The following is a 26,568-nucleotide window of genomic DNA, read 5'->3' as shown; positions in this document are numbered from 1 at the left end:
CAGTGTATATATACAGAATAAGAGCAGATACTGAGTATTACACCCAGTATACAGGACAGGAGAAGTGGTACTGTGCAGTGTGGATATATACAGAATAAGAGCAGATACTGAGGATTACACCCAGTATACAGGACAGGAGAAGTGGTACTGTGCAGTGTATATATATACAGAATAAGAGCAGATACTGAGGATTACACCCAGTATACAGGACAGGAGAAGTGGTACTGTGCAGTGTATATATACAGAATAAGAGCAGATACTGAGGATTACACCCAGTATACAGGACAGGAGAAGTGGTACTGTGCAGTGTATATATATACAGAATAAGAGCAGATACTGAGGATTACACCCGGTATACAGGACAGGAGAAGTGGTACTGTGCAGTGGTATATATATACAGAATAAGAGCAGATACTGAGGATTACACCCAGTATACAGGAGAAGTGGTACTGTGCAGTGGTATATATATACAGAATAAGAGCAGATACTGAGGATTACACCCAGTATACAGGACAGGAGAAGTGGTACTGTGCAGTGTATATATATACAGAATAAGAGCAGATACTGAGGATTACACCCAGTATACAGGACAGGAGAAGTGGTACTGTGCAGTGGTATATATATACAGAATAAGAGCAGATACTGAGGATTACACCCAGTATACAGGACAGGAGAAGTGGTACTGTGCAGTGTATATATATACAGAATAAGAGCAGATACTGAGGATTACACCCAGTATACAGGACAGGAGAAGTGGTACTGTGCAGTGGTATATATATACAGAATAAGAGCAGATACTGAGGATTACACCCAGTATACAGGACAGGAGAAGTGGTACTGTGCAGTGTATATATATACAGAATAAGAGCAGATACTGAGGATTACACCCGGTATACAGGACAGGAGAAGTGGTACTGTGCAGTGGTATATATATACAGAATAAGAGCAGATACTGAGGATTACACCCAGTATACAGGAGAAGTGGTACTGTGCAGTGTATATATATACAGAATAAGAGCAGATACTGAGGATTACACCCAGTACACAGGACAGGAGAAGTGGTACTCTGCAGTGTGTATATATATATATACAGAGTAAGAGCAGATACTGAGGATTACACCCAGTATACAGGACAGGAGAAGTGGTACTGTGCAGTGTATATATATACAGAATAAGAGCAGATACTGAGGATTACACACAGTATACAGGACAGGAGAAGTGGTACTGTGCAGTGTGTATATATACAGAATAAGAGCAGATACTGAGGATTACACCCAGTATACAGGACAGGAGAAGTAGTACTGTGCAGTGTATCTGTATATACAGAATAAGAGCAGATACTGAGGATTACACCCGGTATACAGGACAGGAGAAGTGGTACTGTGCAGTGTATATATATACAGAATAAGAGCAGATACTGAGGATTACATCCAGTACACAGGACAGGAGAAGTGGTACTGTGCAGTGTGTATATATATACAGAATAAGAGCAGATACTGAGGATTACAGGACAGGAGAAGTGGTACTGTGCAGTGTATATATACAGAATAAGAGCAGATACTGAGGATTACACCCAGTATACAGGACAGGAGAAGTGGTACTGTGCAGTGTATATATATATATATACAGAATAAGAGCCGATACTGAGGATTACACCCAGTATACAGGAGAAGTGGTACTGTGCAGTGTATATATACAGAATAAGAGCAGATACTGAGGATTACACCCAGTATACAGGACAGGAGAAGTGGTACTGTGCAGTGTATATATATACAGAATAAGAGCAGATACTGAGTATTACACCCAGTATACAGGACAGGAGAAGTGGTACTGTGCAGTGTATATATATATATATACAGAATAAGAGCCGATACTGAGGATTACACCCAGTATACAGGAGAAGTGGTACTGTGCAGTGTATATATACAGAATAAGAGCAGATACTGAGGATTACACCCAGTATACAGGACAGGAGAAGTGGTACTGTGCAGTGTATATATACAGAATAAGAGCAGATACTGAGGATTACACCCAGTATACAGGACAGGAGAAGTGGTACTGTGCAGTGTATATATATACAGAATAAGAGCAGATACTGAGGATTACACCCAGTATACAGGACAGGAGAAGTGGTACTGTGCAGTGTATATATACAGAATAAGAGCAGATACTGAGGATTACACCCAGTATACAGGACAGGAGAAGTGGTACTGTGCAGTGTATATATATACAGAATAAGAGCAGATACTGAGGATTACACCCAGTATACAGGAGAAGTGGTACTGTGCAGTGGTATATATATACAGAATAAGAGCAGATACTGAGGATTACACCCAGTATACAGGACAGGAGAAGTGGTACTGTGCAGTGTGTGTATATATACAGAATAAGAGCAGATACTGAGGATTACACCCAGTATACAGGACAGGAGAAGTGGTACTGTGCAGTGTATATATACAGAATAAGAGCAGATACTGAGGATTACACCCAGTATACAGGACAGGAGAAGTGGTACTGTGCAGTATATATATACAGAATAAGAGCAGATACTGAGGATTACACCCGGTATACAGGAGAAGTGGTACTGTGCAGTGTATATATATACAGAATAAGAGAAGATACTGAGGATTACACCCAGTATACAGGAGAAGTGGTACTGTGCAGTGTATATATATACAGAATAAGAGAAGATACTGAGGATTACACCCAGTATACAGGAGAAGTGGTACTGTGCAGTGTATATATATACAGAATAAGAGAAGATGCTGAGGATTACACCCAGTATACAGGACAGGAGAAGTCGTACTGTGCAGTGTGTGTGTGTGTATGTGTATATATATATATATATATATATATATATATATATATATATATATATATATATATATATATATAGAGAGAGAATAAGAGCAGATACTGAGGATTACACCTGTAGTGTCCCACTATGTAAATGTGGGCACTACACAAGGGTCAATTGGGTCACGTTGTTCTCCACCTCCTGTGGAACATGGTCATTGTATTTTATATGGCATTTTAATGTAATTTGTCATGTTATTTATATTATCTCCTGTGTACCAGGCCTGTTATGGGTGTAATTCCTCCTCCTAGGCAGTAGAGGGAGCTAGGGAACCCCCTAGTATATATAGCCAGGTCTAGACCAGAGAGTCTGTGTAGTTTCAGAAGTCAGTGTGCACCCTAGTCAGAGGGAAGCTGAGAATCCGCTTCTGATATGCAGCTAGATAGCCCAGGCTCCTAGCTTGCCCCAGGAGAAGGGTGTGCCTCCTGAGAACTAGTTCCTATAAAAGTACCCCAGAGCAGAGCCAAGTTTATCCCAGCCAAACAGAGAGCTGAAAGGCAGAAGGATATATTGAAAGCAAGGAGACATATATACCTGAGGAAGTTTCCCTAACCAAGGAAAAGCCAGCAATAGGGCATACGGGCCTTGGGATAAAGACAGACAGGATTCTGAGGATAAGTGCAGCCTGATCTGTAAGTGTTTAACCCTCTGAGTATCTTGCAAGAACATTGCCTGCCATTTGATGTAAAGCCTGCCTGTCATTACCCTTGTACATGTGGAACTGACCAAATACTGTAAATAGTTAACTGTTCCAGTAAAAGGAAGTTTTGGTTCACTGCAACGTGTGTTCCTCCATTATTACTGTAATAAATCGGTGTGCCACCGTTACCGGCACTGGCGTCACGAACTTAAAGGGATCTTGCCACCGGCACCTTGGGCCTGTGACATCCAGGGCACCTCACCTACCACCTGGCCTGGTCCCTATACGCAGAGAGTGCCCCAGAGGATCCATGTGCCAGCCTCTCCATCACTGCTGTACGCCTGCCCAGGGTCTTCTATGAACTGTGAGTAACCAAGAACAACCCTCGTTCTGCCTATTAACCGTGACCTGCCACTCACTCACCCTGCAGGGCTGCGTACTGCATATTTTGCCGTCACGAACAGGATGCGATTGTTCCTACGCCATTGTAGAATATAGACTCTGTGCCGTTGTTGCCCATGGGGTGATGGGGCCCTGTCTGTTTGGAGAGTTGTTGGGCCAGGGAACTGTGAGGGATCGCGGTGTGAAAACTGTATATTGTGGACTGTTTGCCGCTTCATGAGTCGCCGCTTGCTGTCAGTGAATTGACAGCCCTGTGTTTGAGGATGGCCGCCTCGGCTGACTGAGGTGGTTGCTGCGCCATCCCTGTGTTGTATTGGCGGAAAGAGTTTGGCGCCGTCTGCTGAAAAGGCGGGAAAGACTGTTTGTCCGCACCACCGCCTTATTGGATAATTTGCATGTCTGCTAAGATGGGCTCCACCTCCCCCATGTTGGAGTGCCTAGGGGGCGGCCTCCCGGAGCAGTGGGAGGTCTTGGGCGAGGTGCTGCGTGCCGCCCTGTCTCTCTCCAGAGTAGGATCGAGCATGTTGACGGGAGAGGATTGCACTGATTTGATGGCTTCACCTTCCGTCCAGACTGCTGAGCCGGCAATGTTCGAGGAGGGAGAAGCACCACCGGCCTATACTCCGGGACCGGAGAGGCCACCCTGACTGCTACCGCGTTCGCAGCCTGAGGCGTGCCTTGGCTCGTGGAAGGAACTTGCCCGGCCCAGTGCGCAATGGTCTTCGCTGATGGCCGAGATACGAGCCGCGGCCGTACAAAAGACTACCCGAAAGAAAATATATTTCGAGGAACTTGCAAAAACGATCTATGAGCGCCGCGCGAACACTCAACCCCGCCTAGAGGGGAGGATGGGGGTAGTGGTGGCATTTGACAAGAGTCGGGGGTTTGGATTTATTGGGGACTGCTCCACAGGCCAAGACCTTTTTGTGGACCGGAGGTCTGTGGGGCGCGGCTGCCTGCCGGAGCATCTGCACGGCCTCCGCGAAGGAGAAGAGGTGGAGTTTACCCCCGTTGGGCCTGAGAGGTCCATACGCCACGGCAGTCGCCCGTCCCAAGCAGGGACCTGAAGATTGGGAGGAGCCCGAGGAGCCAACCAGTCCGGAACGTGAGCTCGAGGGAACCGGCTCACAACACATACCAGGAGAGGGGTTCCTTCACCGGCCCCAATGTCTTCTGGCAACCTACGGTACTGGAAAAGTGGGTGAGTCCTTACCCCTCACCTGAGTTGCCCCGCCGGGAAAAGACTTAAGCGGAGATAGAGAATGTGAAGAAGTTCCAGGAAGCCCTTGATGCCTTGCGGTGAGAGAAAAGAGGCGACCCCGCATCGGAGCCTGCTGCAACAGCGCCAGAGACCTGCAGCGAAGCGGCGCCTGAGAGACTGGAGGATCAAATAGCCAGGTTAGAGATCCACCTTCATGGCCTGCGCCAACTTGTCGCGTCCAGAGTGGCACTGATACCACCGGACGCTTGTGATCCCCCAAAGAACTCTAATGCTCTAAGCTCGGCGACCTCCATAGCTGTGCCCGCTGCTGCGGCACCTTAGAAACTCTGTTATTCGAGGTGTCGGGTCCGTCGCCTGAAGACGGCGCCACCCAGACCCATGGAGCCTCCGACAGTGTTAACCCCCAGGCCCATGGGCCTATACCACCTATACCAGTGACAGGCCCATTTATGCTACAATTGCCTGCCTATACGGTTTTGTGCGCCCAGCCATGCATGGATCCTCATTTCAGGCCAAGACTCGAAGCAGAGCCAGGATGTGCCCCCACTGATGACCAGTGTGACTTAGACACGTACCTGTAGGTAGGCCTGCCAGGCCATGTTTGTTTTGCTGATGGACCCTTACAATGAACTTAACTGTTTCAGGACAGGAGTCTTACGTTTTGGCCCAAAGAGCTGCTGCCAGTTACCCACGGCCCAGTGGTAGTTAAAAACCACTGAGTATGCCAAGTGCTCTACTGCCATCCTTCTACCAGGACATCCTGCCTGCTTTAAAGTGCCAAACCAAGTTGTGCCTGTTATTTTTGCACTTTACCCTTTTAACCCCCTTTTCAGGTTGAATTGGGACATTACTGCACTATATGGACTTTTTGTGCTGTGACTTTTATGTGCAATCTTAATTAAAGAACTGTGCCCAGAGATGACCCCAACGCATGTGGCCCTCTGAGATACTGTTTTATGGGACTGCTGTATTTTATTATTATGGACTATCCTGGTTATTACTGATATGCTGTACCAGGTCAGCGCCCCTGTTCCCTATACTATCCTGAGTGAAGAGAACGATGCCCGCACTTGTTCCTTTGCCAGCGGAGCTGCCTGATATTTGTATTGCAAATGTAGATGTATATGCCTGCTTTGCATTTTTTGTCTTTCAGGTTGCAGTTTCCAGCTGGGCGGGCCCCTTATGTTGCGCCGAGGACGGGCAACGTCAAAGCAACGGGGTATGTAGTGTCCCACTATGTAAATGTGGGCACTACACAAAGCTTAATTGGGTCACGTTGTTCTCCACCTCCTGTGGAACATGGTCATTGTATTTTATATGGCATTTTAATGTAATTTGTCATGTTATTTATATTATCTCCTGTGTACCAGGCCTGTTATGGGTGTAATTCCTCCTCCTAGGCAGTAGAGGGAGCTAGGGAACCCCCTAGTATATATAGCCAGGTCTAGACCAGAGAGTCTGTGTAGTTTCAGAATTCAGTGTGCACCCTAGTCAGAGGGAAGCTGAGAATCCGCTTCTGATATGCAGCTAGATAGCCCAGGCTCCTAGCTTGCCCCAGGAGAAGGGTGTGCCTCCTGAGAACTAGTTCCTATAAAAGTACAGAGCAGAGCCAAGTTTATCCCAGCCAAACAGAGAGCTGAAAGGCAGAAGGATATATTGAAAGCAAGGAGACATATATACCTGAGGAAGTTTCCCTAACCAAGGAAAAGCCAGCAATAGGGCATACGGGCCTTGGGATAAAGACAGACAGGATTCTGAGGATAAGTGCAGCCTGATCTGTAAGTGTTTAACCCTCTGAGTATCTTGCAAGAACATTGCCTGCCATTTGATGTAAAGCCTGCCTGTCATTACCCTTGTACATGTGGAACTGACCAAAGACTGTAAATACAGGAGAAGTGGTACTGTGCAGTGTATATATACACAGAATAAGAGCAGATACTGAGGATTACACCCAGTATAAAGGACAGGAGAAGTGGTACTGTGCAGTGTATATAAACACAGAATAAGAGCAGATACTGAGGATTACACCCAGTATAAAGGACAGGAGAAGTGGTACTGTGCAGTGTATATATATATACAGAATAAGAGCAGATACTGAGGATTACACCCAGTATACAGGACAGGAGAAGTGGTACTGTGCAGTGTATATATACAGAATAAGAGCAGATACTGAGGATTACACCCAGTACACAGGACAGGAGAAGTGGTACTGTGCAGTGTATATATATACAGAATAAGAGCAGATACTGAGGATTACACCCAGTATACAGGACAGGAGAAGTGTATATATACAGAATAAGAGCAGATACTGAGGATTACACCCAGTATACAGGACAGGAGAAGTGGTACTGTGCAGTGTATATATATACAGAATAAGAGCAGATACTGAGGATTACACCCAGTATACAGGAGAAGTGGTACTGTGCAGTGTATATATATATACAGAATAAGAGCAGATACTGAGGATTACACCCAGTATACAGGACATGAGAAGTGGTACTGTGCAGTGTATATATACAGAATAAGAGCAGATACTGAGGATTACACCCAGGATACGGAACAGGAGAAGTGGTACTGTGCAGTGTATATATATATATATATATATATATATATATATATACAGAATAAGAGCAGATACTGAGGATTACACCCAGTATACAGGACAGGAGAAGTGGTACTGTGCAGTGTATATATACAGAATAAGAGCAGATACTGAGGATTACACCCAGTATACAGGACAGGAGAAGTGGTACTGTGCAGTGTGTATATATACAGGACAGGAGAAGTGGTACTGTGCAGTGTGTATATATACAGGACAGGAGAAGTGGTACTGTGCAGTGTGTATATATACAGGACAGGAGAAGTGGTACTGTGCAGTGTGTATATATACTGAGGATTACATCCCTTATTGTCACGGTAATTGTGGGAGTCGGGCCAAGGCGTCAGGGTGTTTGGGGTGAATGATTGATCTCGGAGGGGGACAAGGTGCAGGTGTTAAAATTAACCAGGTAACTGCAGGTCAGAAGAGATGATGAGTGCTGTGCAGACACTGATGGGAGTGATGGGAGAGAATGTTGAGGTTTGTAGTCTTATCAGGCCGGTGGGGTGGTAGAGATCTGGATGTTTTGCTGGTATCAGTTTCTCGGTAAGTTTATTAGATTCTCGAGGTCGTTATTAATGATGGCGGTGCTGATACCGTCTACGGATCACAGTGACCGCGCTGATTGACGCTTATCTCTGCCCAATATTTCATTGATTTCTCCTTTTATCCGCCGCTCTCTGAGCCCTGGAGCTGCGTACACGATACGAGGACGTCTTACGTAAATTTTCCTTCTTTATGAGAACTGGCAGTAATATCCCCCGTGTCAGTTCACACGGCCGGCAACCACTGATCGTATGGCCATACCACTGATTGGGGCTCGTTACCTGTAGAGGACGCCGGTCACCCGGGTTTCCAGCAGATTGTAGTCAGGGGGACGTTGGATGGATGATTCATGTAAAGGCAGCTTTAGAGCAGAAAAAAGCAAAAAGGTAAAAAAAAAAAAAAGTAAGAAAATATAAAATAAATTTAAATGAAAATTAAACAAAATGTAACAAAGTGTTTAAAAAACTAAATGTGAAAATATGGGAGTGTAATATAAAAGGATAAATGATGGACATCGTAACGGATCCTGCAGATCATGTCAGATAGAAATAACATGTGTAGCAGAGCTGAGTTTGTCATTTCTATTTTTAGAGTTGCCTGTCAATCCTGTGAAACACATCTTGATATCAACATGAGCTCGGCACTGCTACATCTCTAGATGCGTGATGTTAGCTTCTCCAGGTTTCCTTCTACGCCTTGAGGTTTGTGTCGGTTCCTTTAGATTTCTTGGGAGTGACTTGTGTTCTGCAGATGATGGAAGGAGGTGACCCTCTTATCTCTGATAGGGACCTTTATAAGGAGACGGCTCCCCTCCTGCCCCTCACTCCTCTCAACTATTCCAAAGGAATATGGCGTCCTGGCATCTCCGGGAGCGAGCTGAGAAATATCTGAGACTCAGGAGCGTCCTCCTCCGGGAATGTCTGGCCGAATTTCTGGGGGTCTTTGTGCTGCTTGTAAGTCACTAAAATGACAATATGTAGTAGAGCTGTGTGTGCGACGTCACTACAGGAACAGCAGTAGGATACAGGACAGGATGGAGGTGTAGTGTAGAGGAGTGTGTGTGAGGACGGTACAGGAATAGTAGATACAGGAGGAGGTGTAGTGTAGAGGAGTGTGTGTGAGGACGGTACAGGAATAGTAGATACAGGAGGTGTAGTGTAGAGGAGTGTGTGTGAGGACGGTACAGGAATAGTAGATACAGGAGGAGGTGTAGTGTAGAGGAGTGTGTGTGAGGAGGGTACAGGAATAGTAGATACAGGAGGAGGTGTAGTGTAGAGGAGTGTGTGTGAGGACGGTACAGGAATAGTAGATACAGGAGGAGGTGTAGTGTAGAGGAGTGTGTGTGAGGACGGTACAGGAATAGTAGATACAGGAGGAGGTGTAGTGTAGAGGAGTGTGTGTGAGGACGGTACAGGAATAGTAGATACAGGAGGAGGTGTAGTGTAGAGGAGTGTGTGTGAGGACGGTACAGGAGTAGTAGATACAGGAGGAGGTGTAGTGTAGAGGAGTGTGTGTGAGGACGGTACAGGAATAGTAGATACAGGAGGAGGTGTAGTGTAGAGGAGTGTGTGTGAGGACGGTACAGGAATAGTAGATACAGGAGGTGTAGTGTAGAGGAGTGTGTGTGAGGACGGTACAGGAATAGTAGATACAGGAGGAGGTGTAGTGTAGAGGAGTGTGTGTGAGGAGGGTACAGGAATAGTAGATACAGGAGGAGGTGTAGTGTAGAGGAGTGTGTGTGAGGACAGTACAGGAATAGTAGATACAGGAGGAGGTGTAGTGTAGAGGAGTGTGTGTGAGGACAGTACAGGAATAGTAGATACAGGAGGAGGTGTAGTGTAGAGGAGTGTGTGTGAGGACGGTACAGGAATAGTAGATACAGGAGGAGGTGTAGTGTAGAGGAGTGTGTGTGAGGACGGTACAGGAATAGTAGATACAGGAGGTGTAGTGTAGAGGAGTGTGTGAGGACGGTACAGGAATAGTAGATACAGGAGGAGGTGTAGTGTAGAGGAGTGTGTGTGAGGACGGTACAGGAATAGTAGATACAGGAGGTGTAGTGTAGAGGAGTGTGTGAGGACTGTACAGGAATAGTAGATACAGGAGGAGGTGTAGTGTAGAGGAGTGTGTGTGAGGACGGTACAGGAATAGTAGATACAGGAGGTGTAGTGTAGAGGAGTGTGTGAGGACTGTACAGGAATAGTAGATACAGGAGGAGGTGTAGTGTAGAGGAGTGTGTGTGAGGACGGTACAGGAATAGTAGATACAGGAGGAGGTGTAGTGTAGAGGAGTGTGTGTGAGGACAGTACAGGAATAGTAGATACAGGAGGAGGTGTAGTGTAGAGGAGTGTGTGTGAGGACGGTACAGGAATAGTAGATACAGGAGGAGGTGTAGTGTAGAGGAGTGTGTGTGAGGACGGTACAGGAATAGTAGATACAGGAGGTGTAGTGTAGAGGAGTGTGTGAGGACTGTACAGGAATAGTAGATACAGGAGGAGGTGTAGTGTAGAGGAGTGTGTGTGAGGACGGTACAGGAATAGTAGATACAGGAGGAGGTGTAGTGTAGAGGAGTGTGTGTGAGGACAGTACAGGAATAGTAGATACAGGAGGAGGTGTAGTGTAGAGGAGTGTGTGTGAGGACGGTACAGGAATAGTAGATACAGGAGGAGGTGTAGTGTAGAGGAGTGTGTGTGAGGACGGTACAGGAATAGTAGATACAGGAGGTGTAGTGTAGAGGAGTGTGTGTGAGGACGGTACAGGAATAGTAGATACAGGAGGAGGTGTAGTGTAGAGGAGTGTGTGTGAGGACGGTACAGGAATAGTAGATACAGGAGGTGTAGTGTAGAGGAGTGTGTGTGAGGACAGTACAGGAATAGTAGATACAGGAGGTGTAGTGTAGAGGAGTGTGTGTGAGGACGGTACAGGAATAGTAGATACAGGAGGAGGTGTAGTGTAGAGGAGTGTGTGTGAGGACGGTACAGGAATAGTAGATACAGGAGGAGGTGTAGTGTAGAGGAGTGTGTGTGAGGACGGTACAGGAATAGTAGATACAGGAGGAGGTGTAGTGTAGAGGAGTGTGTGTGAGGACGGTACAGGAATAGTAGATACAGGAGGAGGTGTAGTGTAGAGGAGTGTGTGTGAGGACAGTACAGGAATAGTAGATACAGGAGGAGGTGTAGTGTAGAGGAGTGTGTGTGAGGACGGTACAGGAATAGTAGATACAGGAGGAGGTGTAGTGTAGAGGAGTGTGTGTGAGGACGGTACAGGAATAGTAGATACAGGAGGTGTAGTGTAGAGGAGTGTGTGTGAGGACGGTACAGGAATAGTAGATACAGGAGGAGGTGTAGTGTAGAGGAGTGTGTGTGAGGACAGTACAGGAATAGTAGATACAGGAGGAGGTGTAGTGTAGAGGAGTGTGTGTGAGGACGGTACAGGAATAGTAGATACAGGAGGTGGTGTAGTGTAGAGGAGTGTGTGTGAGGACAGTACAGGAATAGTAGATACAGGAGGAGGTGTAGTGTAGAGGAGTGTGTGTGAGGACGGTACAGGAATAGTAGATACAGGAGGAGGTGTAGTGTAGAGGAGTGTGTGTGAGGACGGTACAGGAATAGTAGATACAGGAGGTGTAGTGTAGAGGAGTGTGTGTGAGGACGGTACAGGAATAGTAGATACAGGAGGAGGTGTAGTGTAGAGGAGTGTGTGTGAGGACGGTACAGGAATAGTAGATACAGGAGGAGGTGTAGTGTAGAGGAGTGTGTGTGAGGACAGTACAGGAATAGTAGATACAGGAGGAGGTGTAGTGTAGAGGAGTGTGTGTGAGGACGGTACAGGAATAGTAGATACAGGAGGAGGTGTAGTGTAGAGGAGTGTGTGTGAGGACGGTACAGGAATAGTAGATACAGGAGGAGGTGTAGTGTAGAGGAGTGTGTGTGAGGACGGTACAGGAATAGTAGATACAGGAGGAGGTGTAGTGTAGAGGAGTGTGTGTGAGGACGGTACAGGAATAGTAGATACAGGAGGTGTAGTGTAGAGGAGTGTGTGTGAGGACGGTACAGGAATAGTAGATACAGGAGGTGTAGTGTAGAGGAGTGTGTGTGAGGACGGTACAGGAATAGTAGATACAGGAGGTGTAGTGTAGAGGAGTGTGTGTGAGGACGGTACAGGAATAGTAGATACAGGAGGAGGTGTAGTGTAGAGGAGTGTGTGTGAGGACAGTACAGGAATAGTAGATACAGGAGGAGGTGTAGTGTAGAGGAGTGTGTGTGAGGACGGTACAGGAATAGTAGATACAGGAGGAGGTGTAGTGTAGAGGAGTGTGTGTGAGGACGGTACAGGAATAGTAGATACAGGAGGAGGTGTAGTGTAGAGGAGTGTGTGTGAGGACGGTACAGGAATAGTAGATACAGGAGGTGTAGTGTAGAGGAGTGTGTGTGAGGACAGTACAGGAATAGTAGATACAGGAGATGGTGTAGTGTAGAGGAGTGTGTGTGAGGACAGTACAGGAATAGTAGATACAGGAGGAGGTGTAGTGTAGAGGAGTGTGTGTGAGGACGGTACAGGAATAGTAGATACAGGAGGAGGTGTAGTGTAGAGGAGTGTGTGTGAGGACGGTTCAGGAATAGTAGATACAGGAGGAGGTGTAGTGTAGAGGAGTGTGTGTGAGGACGGTACAGGAATAGTAGATACAGGAGGAGGTGTAGTGTAGAGGAGTGTGTGTGAGGACGGTACAGGAATAGTAGATACAGGAGGAGGTGTAGTGTAGAGGAGTGTGTGTGAGGACAGTACAGGAATAGTAGATACAGGAGGTGTAGTGTAGAGGAGTGTGTGTGAGGACGGTACAGGAATAGTAGATACAGGAGGAGGTGTAGTGTAGAGGAGTGTGTGTGAGGACGGTACAGGAATAGTAGATACAGGAGGAGGTGTAGTGTAGAGGAGTGTGTGTGAGGACGGTACAGGAATAGTAGATACAGGAGGAGGTGTAGTGTAGAGGAGTGTGTGTGAGGACGGTACAGGAATAGTAGATACAGGAGGTGTAGTGTAGAGGAGTGTGTGTGAGGACGGTACAGGAATAGTAGATACAGGAGGAGGTGTAGTGTAGAGGAGTGTGTGTGAGGACGGTACAGGAATAGTAGATACAGGAGGAGGTGTAGTGTAGAGGAGTGTGTGTGAGGACGGTACAGGAATAGTAGATACAGGAGGAGGTGTAGTGTAGAGGAGTGTGTGTGAGGACGGTACAGGAATAGTAGATACAGGAGGTGTAGTGTAGAGGAGTGTGTGTGAGGACGGTACAGGAATAGTAGATACAGGAGGTGTAGTGTAGAGGAGTGTGTGTGAGGACGGTACAGGAATAGTAGATACAGGAGGAGGTGTAGTGTAGAGGAGTGTGTGTGAGGACAGTACAGGAATAGTAGATACAGGAGGAGGTGTAGTGTAGAGGAGTGTGTGTGAGGACGGTACAGGAATAGTAGATACAGGAGGAGGTGTAGTGTAGAGGAGTGTGTGTGAGGACGGTACAGGAATAGTAGATACAGGAGGTGTAGTGTAGAGGAGTGTGTGTGAGGACGGTACAGGAATAGTAGATACAGGAGGAGGTGTAGTGTAGAGGAGTGTGTGTGAGGACAGTACAGGAATAGTAGATACAGGAGGAGGTGTAGTGTAGAGGAGTGTGTGTGAGGACTGTACAGGAATAGTAGATACAGGAGGAGGTGTAGTGTAGAGGAGTGTGTGTGAGGACGGTACAGGAATAGTAGATACAGGAGGAGGTGTAGTGTAGAGGAGTGTGTGTGAGGACGGTACAGGAGTAGTAGATACAGGAGGTGTAGTGTAGAGGAGTGTGTGTGAGGACAGTACAGGAATAGTAGATACAGGAGGAGGTGTAGTGTAGAGGAGTGTGTGTGAGGACGGTACAGGAATAGTAGATACAGGAGGAGGTGTAGTGTAGAGGAGTGTGTGTGAGGACAGTACAGGAATAGTAGATACAGGAGGAGGTGTAGTGTAGAGGAGTGTGTGTGAGGACGGTACAGGAATAGTAGATACAGGAGGAGGTGTAGTGTAGAGGAGTGTGTGTGAGGACGGTACAGGAATAGTAGATACAGGAGGAGGTGTAGTGTAGAGGAGTGTGTGTGAGGACGGTACAGGAATAGTAGATACAGGAGGAGGTGTAGTGTAGAGGAGTGTGTGTGAGGACAGTACAGGAATAGTAGATACAGGAGGTGTAGTGTAGAGGAGTGTGTGTGAGGACGGTACAGGAATAGTAGATACAGGAGGAGGTGTAGTGTAGAGGAGTGTGTGTGAGGACGGTACAGGAATAGTAGATACAGGAGGAGGTGTAGTGTAGAGGAGTGTGTGTGAGGACAGTACAGGAATAGTAGATACAGGAGGAGGTGTAGTGTAGAGGAGTGTGTGTGAGGACGGTACAGGAATAGTAGATACAGGAGGTGGTGTAGTGTAGAGGAGTGTGTGTGAGGACAGTACAGGAATAGTAGATACAGGAGGAGGTGTAGTGTAGAGGAGTGTGTGTGAGGACAGTACAGGAATAGTAGATACAGGAGGTGTAGTGTAGAGGAGTGTGTGTGAGGACGGTACAGGAATAGTAGATACAGGAGGAGGTGTAGTGTAGAGGAGTGTGTGTGAGGACAGTACAGGAATAGTAGATACAGGAGGAGGTGTAGTGTAGAGGAGTGTGTGTGAGGACAGTACAGGAATAGTAGATACAGGAGGTGTAGTGTAGAGGAGTGTGTGTGAGGACAGTACAGGAATAGTAGATACAGGAGGAGGTGTAGTGTAGAGGAGTGTGTGTGAGGACGGTACAGGAGTAGTAGATACAGGAGGAGGTGTAGTGTAGAGGAGTGTGTGTGAGGACGGTACAGGAATAGTAGATACAGGAGGAGGTGTAGTGTAGAGGAGTGTGTGTGAGGACGGTACAGGAATAGTAGATACAGGAGGAGGTGTAGTGTAGAGGAGTGTGTGTGAGGACAGTACAGGAATAGTAGATACAGGAGGAGGTGTAGTGTAGAGGAGTGTGTGTGAGGACGGTACAGGAATAGTAGATACAGGAGGAGGTGTAGTGTAGAGGAGTGTGTGTGAGGACGGTACAGGAATAGTAGATACAGGAGGTGTAGTGTAGAGGAGTGTGTGTGAGGACAGTACAGGAATAGTAGATACAGGAGGTGTAGTGTAGAGGAGTGTGTGTGAGGACGGTACAGGAATAGTAGATACAGGAGGAGGTGTAGTGTAGAGGAGTGTGTGGGAGGACAGTACAGGAATAGTAGATACAGGAGGAGGTGTAGTGTAGAGGAGTGTGTGTGAGGACGGTACAGGAATAGTAGATACAGGAGGAGGTGTAGTGTAGAGGAGTGTGTGTGAGGACGGTACAGGAATAGTAGATACAGGAGGAGGTGTAGTGTAGAGGAGTGTGTGTGAGGACGGTACAGGAATAGTAGATACAGGAGGAGGTGTAGTGTAGAGGAGTGTGTGTGAGGACGGTACAGGAATAGTAGATACAGGAGGAGGTGTAGTGTAGAGGAGTGTGTGTGAGGACGGTACAGGAATAGTAGATACAGGAGGAGGTGTAGTGTAGAGGAGTGTGTGTGAGGACAGTACAGGAATAGTAGATACAGGAGGAGGTGTAGTGTAGAGGAGTGTGTGTGAGGACGGTACAGGAATAGTAGATACAGGAGGAGGTGTAGTGTAGAGGAGTGTGTGTGAGGACGGTACAGGAATAGTAGATACAGGAGGTGTAGTGTAGAGGAGTGTGTGTGAGGACGGTACAGGAATAGTAGATACAGGAGGTGTAGTGTAGAGGAGTGTGTGTGAGGACGGTACAGGAGTAGCAGAGAGATACAGTAGTTTGGAGTGACAGACCTGCGGTAGCAGTAATAACAGTTATAAATCACGCTGCGGGTGAATGCTTATTATAACCAGATCCTTTTATTACTTTATAGGTACTGAGTGAAGTAACATCAAGATAACGCTCACATTAACCCTTCTGTATTCAATCAATTACCTTCTGTATCAGGGTCCTACTGCCGAAATATTGGCATCAACATTAAGTTTAGTTGTGCTACCTGGTGGTCCGGTGCTGTAATCTCCCTGAATTACCCTGGTGGTCCTGTGGTGTAATCTCCCTGAATTACCCTGGTGGTCCTGTGATGTAATATCCCTGAATTATCCTGGTGGTCCTGTGGTGTCACCTCATTTTTCTTGGTGGTTTAGTGGTGTATTATCCTGCTTTTCCCTGGTGGTCCCGTGCTGTGTCCTCCTGCTTTTCTCTGGTGGTCCAGGTGTCCTGTCTTCTTCATTGATGAGATATCTTTCACTCCAACTCAAACGTTTATATTTTTACTGGTGAGATGCCGTAAGGAAATGCCGATCCTGTATCCTAAGCCTTAAATGAATATGACCCCTGGTGATCTAGTGGTTTAGCCTACCTCCTCTCTCTATCCCTGGTGGTCTCCTCTGTCTGTTCATATAACTCTAGCTTCTCGTCCTTGATGACACTCTTACTGGTGACGCAGTACATCTCAGGCACCCACTGGTGCAGTACCATGTCCCTGGTGACCCAGTGGTTCAGTGTCCTGACCCTTCTGTCCCTAATGATGCAGAGGTTTGGTGCAGCACTTTGCGTACACTATGATGTAGCCTCTTGTCCCTGGTGGTCCGGTGATCCTACCTCATGTCCCTGGTGACCCAGAGGTTCAGTGTCCTGACCCTTCTGTCCCTAATGATGCAGAGGTTTGGTGCAGCACTTTGCGTACACTATGATGTAGCCTCTTGTCCCTGGTGGTCCGGTGATCCTACCTCATGTCCCTGGTGACCCAGTGGTTCAGTGTCCTGACCCTTCTGTCCCTAATGATGCAGAGGTTTGGTGCAGCACTTTGCGTACACTATGATGTAGCCTCTTGTCCCTGGTGGTCCGGTGATCCTACCTCATGTCCCTGGTGACCCAGAGGTTCAGTGTCCTGACCCTTCTGTCCCTAATGATGCAGAGGTTTGGTGTAGCACTTTGCGTACACTATGATGTAGCCTCTTGTCCCTGGTGGTCCGGTGATCCTACCTCATGTCCCTGGTGACCCAGTGGTTCAGTGTTTTGACCCTTCTGTCCCTAATGATGCAGAGGTTTGGTGCAGCACTTTGCGTACACTATGATGTAGCCTGTGGTCCGGTGATCCTACCTCATGTCCCTGGTGACCCAGAGGTTCAGTGTCCTGACCCTTCTGTCCATAATGATGCAGAGGTTTGGTGCAGCACTTTGCGTACACTATGATGTAGCCTGTGGTCCGGTGATCCTACCTCATGTCCCTGGTGACCCAGAGGTTCAGTGTCCTGACCCTTCTGTCCATAATGATGCAGAGGTTTGGTGTAGCACTTTGCGTACACTATGATGTAGCCTCTTGTCCCTGGTGGTCCGGTGATCCTACCTCATGTCCCTGGTGACCCAGAGGTTCAGTGTCCTGACCCTTCTGTCCCTAATGATGCAGAGGTTTGGTGCAGCACTTTGCGTACACTATGATGTAGCCTGTGGTCCGGTGATCCTACCTCATGTCCCTGGTGACCCAGAGGTTCAGTGTCCTGACCCTTCTGTCCATAATGATGCAGAGGTTTGGTGTAGCACTTTGCGTACACTATGATGTAGCCTCTTGTCCCTGGTGGTCCGGTGATCCTACCTCATGTCCCTGGTGACCCAGAGGTTCAGTGTCCTGACCCTTCTGTCCCTAATGATGCAGAGGTTTGGTGTAGCACTTTGCGTACACTATGATGTAGCCTCTTGTCCCTGGTGGTCCGGTGATCCTACCTCATGTCCCTGGTGACCCAGAGGTTCAGTGTCCTGACCCTTCTGTCCCTAATGATGCAGAGGTTTGGTGTAGCACTTTGCGTACACTATGATGTAGCCTCTTGTCCCTGGTGGTCCGGTGATCCTACCTCATGTCCCTGGTGACCCAGAGGTTCAGTGTCCTGACCCTTCTGTCCCTAATGATGCAGAGGTTTGGTGCAGCACTTTGCGTACACTATGATGTAGCCTCTTGTCCCTGGTGGTCCGGTGATCCTACCTCATGTCCCTGGTGACCCAGAGGTTCAGTGTCCTGACCCTTCTGTCCCTAATGATGCAGAGGTTTGGTGTAGCACTTTGCGTACACTATGATGTAGCCTCTTGTCCCTGGTGGTCCGGTGATCCTACCTCATGTCCCTGGTGACCCAGAGGTTCAGTGTCCTGACCCTTCTGTCCCTAATGATGCAGAGGTTTGGTGCAGCACTTTGCGTACACTATGATGTAGCCTCTTGTCCCTGGTGGTCCGGTGATCCTACCTCATGTCCCTGGTGACCCAGTGGTTCAGTGTCCTGACCCTTCTGTCCCTAATGATGCAGAGGTTTGGTGTAGCACTTTGCGTACACTATGATGTAGCCTCTTGTCCCTGGTGGTCCGGTGATCCTACCTCATGTCCCTGGTGACCCAGAGGTTCAGTGTCCTGACCCTTCTGTCCCTAATGATGCAGAGGTTTGGTGTAGCACTTTGCGTACACTATGATGTAGCCTCTTGTCCCTGGTGGTCCGGTGATCCTACCTCATGTCCCTGGTGACCCAGAGGTTCAGTGTCCTGACCCTTCTGTCCCTAATGATGCAGAGGTTTGGTGTAGCACTTTGCGTACACTATGATGTAGCCTCTTGTCCCTGGTGGTCCGGTGATCCTACCTCATGTCCCTGGTGACCCAGTGGTTCAGTGTCCTGACCCTTCTGTCCCTAATGATGCAGAGGTTTGGTGTAGCACTTTGCGTACACTATGATGTAGCCTCTTGTCCCTGGTGGTCCGGTGATCCTACCTCATGTCCCTGGTGACCCAGTGGTTCAGTGTCCTGACCCTTCTGTCCCTAATGATGCAGAGGTTTGGTGTAGCACTTTGCGTACACTATGATGTAGCCTCTTGTCCCTGGTGGTCCGGTGATCCTACCTCATGTCCCTGGTGACCCAGTGGTTCAGTGTCCTGACCCTTCTGTCCCTAATGATGCAGAGGTTTGGTGCAGCACTTTGCGTACACTATGATGTAGCCTCTTGTCCCTGGTGGTCCGGTGATCCTACCTCATGTCCCTGGTGACCCAGAGGTTTCTGCTGGGGCATTGTTTGGGCTCATGGAGATCATTACAATGTTACCCCAGTCCTCCGGCCGCAGGTTCGCCTCTGCTGTGTTCTGATTGCACAAACTCTCCTGCCCACAGGTTCTGTTTTTGAGGTCCGCGCCTTCGACTTTCAGATCCTATTTTTTGGACACTTGTGCAATTTTCGATTCCTAAAAAAAAGTCCTAAAGTGAACGATCCCTCGAGAGATTACACAAGGCCACGACCACAGGCCACGCCGAGATGGGGGGGTATTCTCAAGGGAACAGACTCCTCCGAGATGGGATCTACGGAAAAGTAATGAGAGTCACCATCGTATTAATTATAGGATGCAGATGCATTATGGGTATGCAGCCGGCTTTCAGTCCCGTCTGTCCACGACCATGTCCACGACCATGTCCACTTTCTGTCCTAGTTCATCACCACCGCCGCTGTGGCTCAGGGGGTCACCAGCTCCGAAACCAAAGGCAACTTCTTCTGTATGTACCTGGCCGGAGCCATCGCGGTCGTCATAGCCATCTACGTGTCCGGAGGGGTGTCAGGTGGGTGACCACGCATCATGTCCACCATTATGTCCGGGCGGGAGTGCAAGGCACAGCTGTGAACATTCAGACGTGGCCCCGCCGCCCTCTGAGGGCCAAACATTCATGTGACCATCATTTTTATATTGCAGGTGGACATCTGAACCCGGCCTACTCCCTCAGCCTGTGCATGCTCGGCCGCTTCCCGTGGTGGAAACTGCCCCTGTACTGTCTCATCCAAATGGTGGCATCATTTACTGGGGCAGCGGCAACGTATGCTCTATACTATGGTGAGGGGCGGTATCTTTTATATACTAGTACATAGGGGGCGGTATTATAGCAGTTATATTACTGTACATAGGAGGCAGTATTATAGTAGTTATATTCTTGTACATAGGAGCAGTATTATAGTAGTTATATTCCTGTACATAGGAGGCAGTATTATAGTAGTTATATTCTTATACATAGGAGCAGTATTATAGTAGTTATATTACTGTATATAGGAGCAGTATTATTGTAGTTATATTCTTGTACATAGGAGCAGTATTATAGTAGTTATATTCCTGTACATAGGAGCAGTATTATAGTAGTTATATTCTTGTACATAGGAGCAGTATTATAGTAGTTATATTCCTGTACATAGGAGCAGTATTATAGTAGTTATATTCTTGTACATAGGAGGCAGTATTATAGTAGTTATATTCTTGTACATAGGAGCAGTATTATAGTAGTTATATTCTTGTACATAGGAGCAGTATTATAGTAGTTATATTCTTGTACATAGGAGCAGTATTATAGTAGTTATATTCTTGTACATAGGGGGCAGTATTATAGTAGTTATATTCCTGTACATAGGAGCAGTATTATAGTAGTTATATCCCTGTATAAAGGAGCAGTATTATAGTAGTTATATTCCTGTACATAGGGGGCGGTATTATAGTAGTTATATTACTGTACATAGGAGGCAGTATTATAGTAGTTATATTCTTGTACATAGGAGCAGTATTATAGTAGTTATATTCTTGCACATAGGAGCAGTATTATAGTAGTTATATTCTTGTACATAGGAGGCAGTATTATAGTAGTTATATTCTTGTACATAGGAGGCAGTATTATAGTAGTTATATTCTTGTACATAGGAGCAGTATTATAGTAGTTATATTCTTGTACATAGGAGGCAGTATTATAGTAGTTATATTCTTGTACATAGGAGGCAGTATTATAGTAGTTATATTCTTGTACATAGGAACAGTATTATAGTAGTTATATTCTTGTACATAGGAGCAGTATTATAGTAGTTATATTCTTGTACATAGGAGGTAGTATTATAGTAGTTATATTCTTGTACATAGGAGGCAGTATTATAGTAGTTATATTCTTGTACATAGGAGCAGTATTATAGTAGTTATATTCTTGTACATAGGAGCAGTATTATAGTAGTTATATTCTTGTACATAGGAGCAGTATTATAGTAGTTATATTACTGTACATAGGAGCAGTATTATAGTAGATATATTCTTGTACATAGGAGCAGTATTATAGTAGTTATATTCTTGTACATAGGAGGCAGTATTATAGTAGTTATATTCTTGTACATAGGAGGCAGTATTATAGTAGTTATGTTCCTGTACATAGGAGGCAGTATTATAGTAGTTATATCCCTGTACATAGGAGGCAGTATTATAGTAGTTATATAGTTGTACATAGGAGCAGTATTATAGTATTTATATAGTTGTACATAGGAGCAGTATTATAGTAGTTATATTCTTGTACATAGGAGGCAGTATTATAGTAGTTATATTCTTGTACATAGGAGGCAGTATTATAGTAGTTATATTCTTGTACATAGGAGCAGTATTATAGTAGTTATATTCTTGTACATAGGAGCAGTATTATAGTAGTTATATTCTTGTACATAGGAGGCAGTATTATAGTAGTTATATTCTTGTACATAGGAGCAGTATTATAGTAGTTATATTACTGTACATAGGAGCAGTATTATAGTAGTTATATTCCTGTACATAGGAGCAGTATTATAGTAGTTATATTCTTGTACATAGGAGCAGTATTATAGTAGTTATATTCTTGTACATAGGAGCAGTATTATAGTAGTTATAATCTTGTACATAGGAGGCAGTATTATAGTAGATATATTCTTGTACATAGGAGGCAGTATTATAGTAGTTATATCCTTGTACATAGGAGCAGTATTATAGTAGTTATATTCTTGTACATAGGAGCAGTATTATAGTAGTTATAATCTTGTACATAGGAGGCAGTATTATAGTAGATATATTCTTGTACATAGGAGGCAGTATTATAGTAGTTATATCCTTGTACATAGGAGCAGTATTATAGTAGTTATATTCTTGTACATAAGAGCAGTATTATAGTAGTTATATTCTTGTATATAGGAGGCAGTATTATAGTAGTTATATTACTGTACATAGGAGCAGTATTATAGTAGATATATTCTTGTACATAGGAGCAGTATTATAGTAGTTATAATCTTGTACATAGGAGGCAGTATTATAGTAGATATATTCTTGTACATAGGAGGCAGTATTATAGTAGTTATATTCTTGTATATAGGAGGCAGTATTATAGTAGTTATATTACTGTACATAGGAGTAGTATTATAGTAGTTATATTCTTGTACATAGGAGGCAGTATTATAGCAGTTATATTCTTGTACATAGGAGGCAGTATTATAGTAGTTATATTCTTGTACACAGGAGGCAGTATTATAGTAGTTATATTCTTGTACATAGGAGCAGTATTATAGTAGTTATATTCCTGTACATAGGAGTAGTATTATAGTAGTTATATTCTTGTACATAGGAGGCAGTATTATAGCAGTTATATTCTTGTACATAGGAGGCAGTATTATAGTAGTTATATTCTTGTACACAGGAGGCAGTATTATAGTAGTTATATTCTTGTACATAGGAGCAGTATTATAGTAGTTATAATCTTGTACATAGGAGCAGTATTATAGTAGTTATATTCTTGTACATAGGAGGCAGTATTATAGGAGTTATATTCTTGTACATAGGAGGCAGTATTATAGTAGTTATATTCTTGTACATAGGAGGCAGTATTATAGTAGTTATATTCTTGTACATAGGAGCAGTATTATAGTAGTTATATTCTTGTACATAGGAGCAGTATTATAGCAGTTATATTCTTGTACATAGGAGCAGTATTATAGTAGTTATATTCTTGTACATAGGAGCAGTATTATAGTAGTTATATTCCTGTACATAGGAGCAGTATTATAGTAGTTATATTCTTGTACATAGGAGGCAGTATTATAGTAGTTATATTCCTGTACATAGGAGCAGTATTATAGTAGTTATATTCTTGTACATAGGAGCAGTATTATAGTAGTTATATTCTTGTACATAGGAGGCAGTATTATAGTAGTTATATTCCTGTACATAGGAGCAGTATTATAGTAGTTATATTCTTGTACATAGGAGCAGTATTATAGTAGTTATATTCTTGTACATAGGAGCAGTATTATAGTAGTTATATTCTTGTACATAGGAGGCAGTATTATAGTAGTTATATTCTTGTACACAGGAGGCAGTATTATAGTAGTTATATTCTTGTACATAGGAGCAGTATTATAGTAGTTATATTCTTGTACATAGGATTAGTATCACATACCTCCCAACTTTGTGAACAAACAGAGACACATTGTGCAAAGCGTGCTGCACCAAATTTTTTCCACACTCGGCAACGCCTTTAACTCTGCCCAAAAAATAACTATGCATCTAATCCCACCCAGCTCCCTTAATGCCCCCACATAGTAATTTTTCCTCTTTCATGCCACCGTACAGTATTTATGCCCAGCTGTGCCTCCAGTAATATGCCCACATTGTGCCCCTCACAGAGAGTAAATAAATTAACACCACATACTTACCTTCTTCCTAGCAGCAGCAGCAGGACATCGGCTGCTCTAGTCTGTGAAGGAGGCGGAGCCTAGGCTGACTGCCAGCCGGCTCCGCCCCCGCACAGACCAGAAGTGTGGAGAGCCAGAAAGTGGTAGAAATGATGAAGCAGGGAGCCAAAGCCCAGTCTCTGCTTCATCATAATACAGTCAACTGTCTCTGCTTCCTATGGACACAGGGACAGATGCCAGAGAGCAGGACATACCTCCCCCAGACCGGGACGGTTGGGAGGACAGGTGTTATAGTAGTTACTCTTATACATAGGAGTAGTATTTATCCGATACAGGTGAATAAAGACGGGCGGTACAGCATCTCCTGTGGCTTCTATGACTTCTGGCCTGTTCTCTCTGACTTGACGACTTTTTTACTATGACATCAGATGTCTTTGAAGATAAAATGTAATAACAGGAAGTGGTTGAGATCTTCGTCAGGATTGAGAACATGTCATTATTCTCTGGAAGTCCTCCTCCGTGATTTCTATGACTTTATGTCACCGGATGATGGGACCTGATGTATGTTACCCAGATTTTGTAGGATTCCTTGGACAGGTGACCCCGTACATCTATAGGTCTTCCTCCCAACAACGAGACGCGTCCTGGTAAGTTAGGTCAGTATTGTCCACCACTTTTCAATCTTCCGTTTCCTCTTTTACATTCAGACGCCATTCAACATTACACTAATGGTAACCTGACCGTGTATGGACCCAGAGAGACGGCTTCCATATTTTCAACGTATCCAGCCCCATATCTAAGCATTAGCAATGGTTTTTTGGATCAGGTATCTTCTAATTATGGAATGTATTAGTGTTGTCTCCTGCTCATCTTCTGATATCTTCTGATCATCCCCCATGGTAAACAATAGTACCGTCAGGAGGTCACCATAGACTGCACTAAAACCATGATGCAAATCACACAAAAAGTGCACAAACCCTTTCTAAGAGAAAAATAAATCCTTGACCAATGCCAAACCTTCTCAAGCCTTCGTGAAGACCTACAGACACTCTTTGTCGATAAGTATGGCAACCCAACGGTGTCCTACGCTGCTTCCCATGGATTCCACAGATCTTGAAGAGTATATTGGCTCCCTCAGAAGGGTGGTCAGATGTTGAAGGAGAAACCCAAGGGCTACACTGCTACCTTGAGTCTATTGGGAGAATGTCCTATTATGGCAACTGTGCAAAACCTGCTGTCATTAGTGGAATCCCCTCCACAGGGTCTGGCTTCAATCCTGTAGCTCCTGGCCACCTGTGGGGGCATCTTTATGTACATTGAGGACTTAGATCCTGCCTCCACATGTAGATCCATGCCACACAATGGCCTCTCTACCACTAATTACACTCGTTATCTTCGCTGTCTTCTGCTCATTTGTTGCATTTCCATGTTCCTCAGCTTATCTTTCTTCTTAGATTGTCATCTGCTTTCTTTGCAGGTGATGGGAACGGCCATGTTGATGATTGGTATCCTGGCCATTTGTGATTCTAAAAACAAACCCGTCCCTAAAGGACTAGAACCAGTTGTGGTTGGCATGTTGGTGTTTTCTATTGGTTTGTCAATGGGAGCCAACTGCGGATTCCCAATCAACCCAAGCCGAGACCTGGGACCACGGATCTTCACGTATGTGGCAGGATGGGGAGCAGATGTATTCAGGTAAGTCTTAGAGGTGATGGCTGTGCCAATGTATCTGGCGGTGCTTCAGAGCAGTAATCTAGTCTTGTTCCTCTGCAGAGCTGGTAACAATTGGTGGTGGGTCCCCGTGGTGGCGCCATGTGTTGGGGGAGTTCTTGGCTCTGTTATCTACCTGCTTTTAGTGGAGATCCATCATCCTGTGGAAGACATCAAGAACCAGGAGGTTGTGAGGGATGTCCCACCAGAGAAGTGGAAAGAAATTCCAGTTTTCACCATTAACACGGACAATTCTCTGTCACACCGCTTATAAATCTTTGATGGTCTGGGACAGTGAAAAGGTTTACTATAAATTCCCAGGTGGTCTAGGCCAGTGAAGAGTTACTTTTAATTTCCATAGTAGACTGTATTAATTAAAAAGTTAATTGTAACTTCCCTGGTGCTCTAGGGTAGGTAAAGGAATTATTCCCTGGCGGTCTAGTGTAGTCCTGGAGGCGGTCGATTCATTCCTCCTGGACGCATCCTTGCGTCATCTCGCGAGAGGCGAGATTTCCTGTGAACGCGCGCACACAGGCGCGGAAGGTAAGCGAGTGGATCTCCAGCCTGCCAGCGGCGATCGTTCGCTGGCAGGCTGGAGATGCGACTTTTTTAACCCCTAACAGGTATATCAGACGCTGTTATGATAACAGCATCTAATATACCTGCTACCTGGTCCTCTGGTGGTCCCTTTTGCTTGGATCGACCACCAGAGGACACAGGCAGCTCTGTAAGTAGCACCAAACACCACTACCTGTCACTTATTAACCCCTTATTAACCCCTGATCACCCCTCTGTCATTGATCACCCCCCTGTCATTGATCACCCCCCTGTCATTGATCACCCCCCTGTCATTGATCACCCCCCTGTCATTGATCACCCCCCTGTCATTGATCACCCCCCTGTCATTGATCACCCCCCTGTCATTGATCACCCCCCTGTCATTGATCACCCCCCCTGTCATTGATCACCCCCCTGTCATTGATCACCCCCCTGTCATTGATCACCCCCCTGTCATTGATCACCCCCCTGTCATTGATCACCCCCCCTGTCATTGATCA

General features: G+C 45.6%; 1 protein-coding gene across 2 annotated transcripts; it reads left to right on the top strand.

Annotated features, from left to right (window-relative positions):
• The first annotated feature begins 8,596 nt into the window (after nt 1-8,596).
• On the top strand, nt 8,597-25,952 carry AQP10 (aquaporin 10). 2 transcript variants are annotated; one of them, XM_040412304.1, is made up of 7 exons: nt 8,597-8,652; nt 9,052-9,219; nt 19,788-19,914; nt 20,046-20,183; nt 24,508-24,626; nt 25,278-25,495; nt 25,574-25,952. In XM_040412304.1, exons 2-7 carry the CDS (start codon nt 9,115-9,117, stop codon nt 25,782-25,784), a joined length of 918 nt encoding a protein of 305 aa, XP_040268238.1. In that variant the 5' UTR covers nt 8,597-8,652; nt 9,052-9,114; the 3' UTR covers nt 25,785-25,952. The 2 variants fall into 2 exon arrangements, with proteins under 2 accessions (XP_040268238.1, XP_040268239.1); XM_040412305.1 differs by lacking the exon at nt 8,597-8,652 and adding an exon at nt 8,874-8,924.
• Nucleotides 25,953-26,568: the final 616 nt, after the last annotated feature.

Source organism: Bufo bufo, chromosome 11 (genome assembly GCF_905171765.1).
Source record: "Bufo bufo chromosome 11, aBufBuf1.1, whole genome shotgun sequence".
Lineage (NCBI taxonomy): Eukaryota > Metazoa > Chordata > Amphibia > Anura > Bufonidae > Bufo > Bufo bufo.
This window is presented reverse-complemented; position numbering and strand designations above follow the sequence as displayed.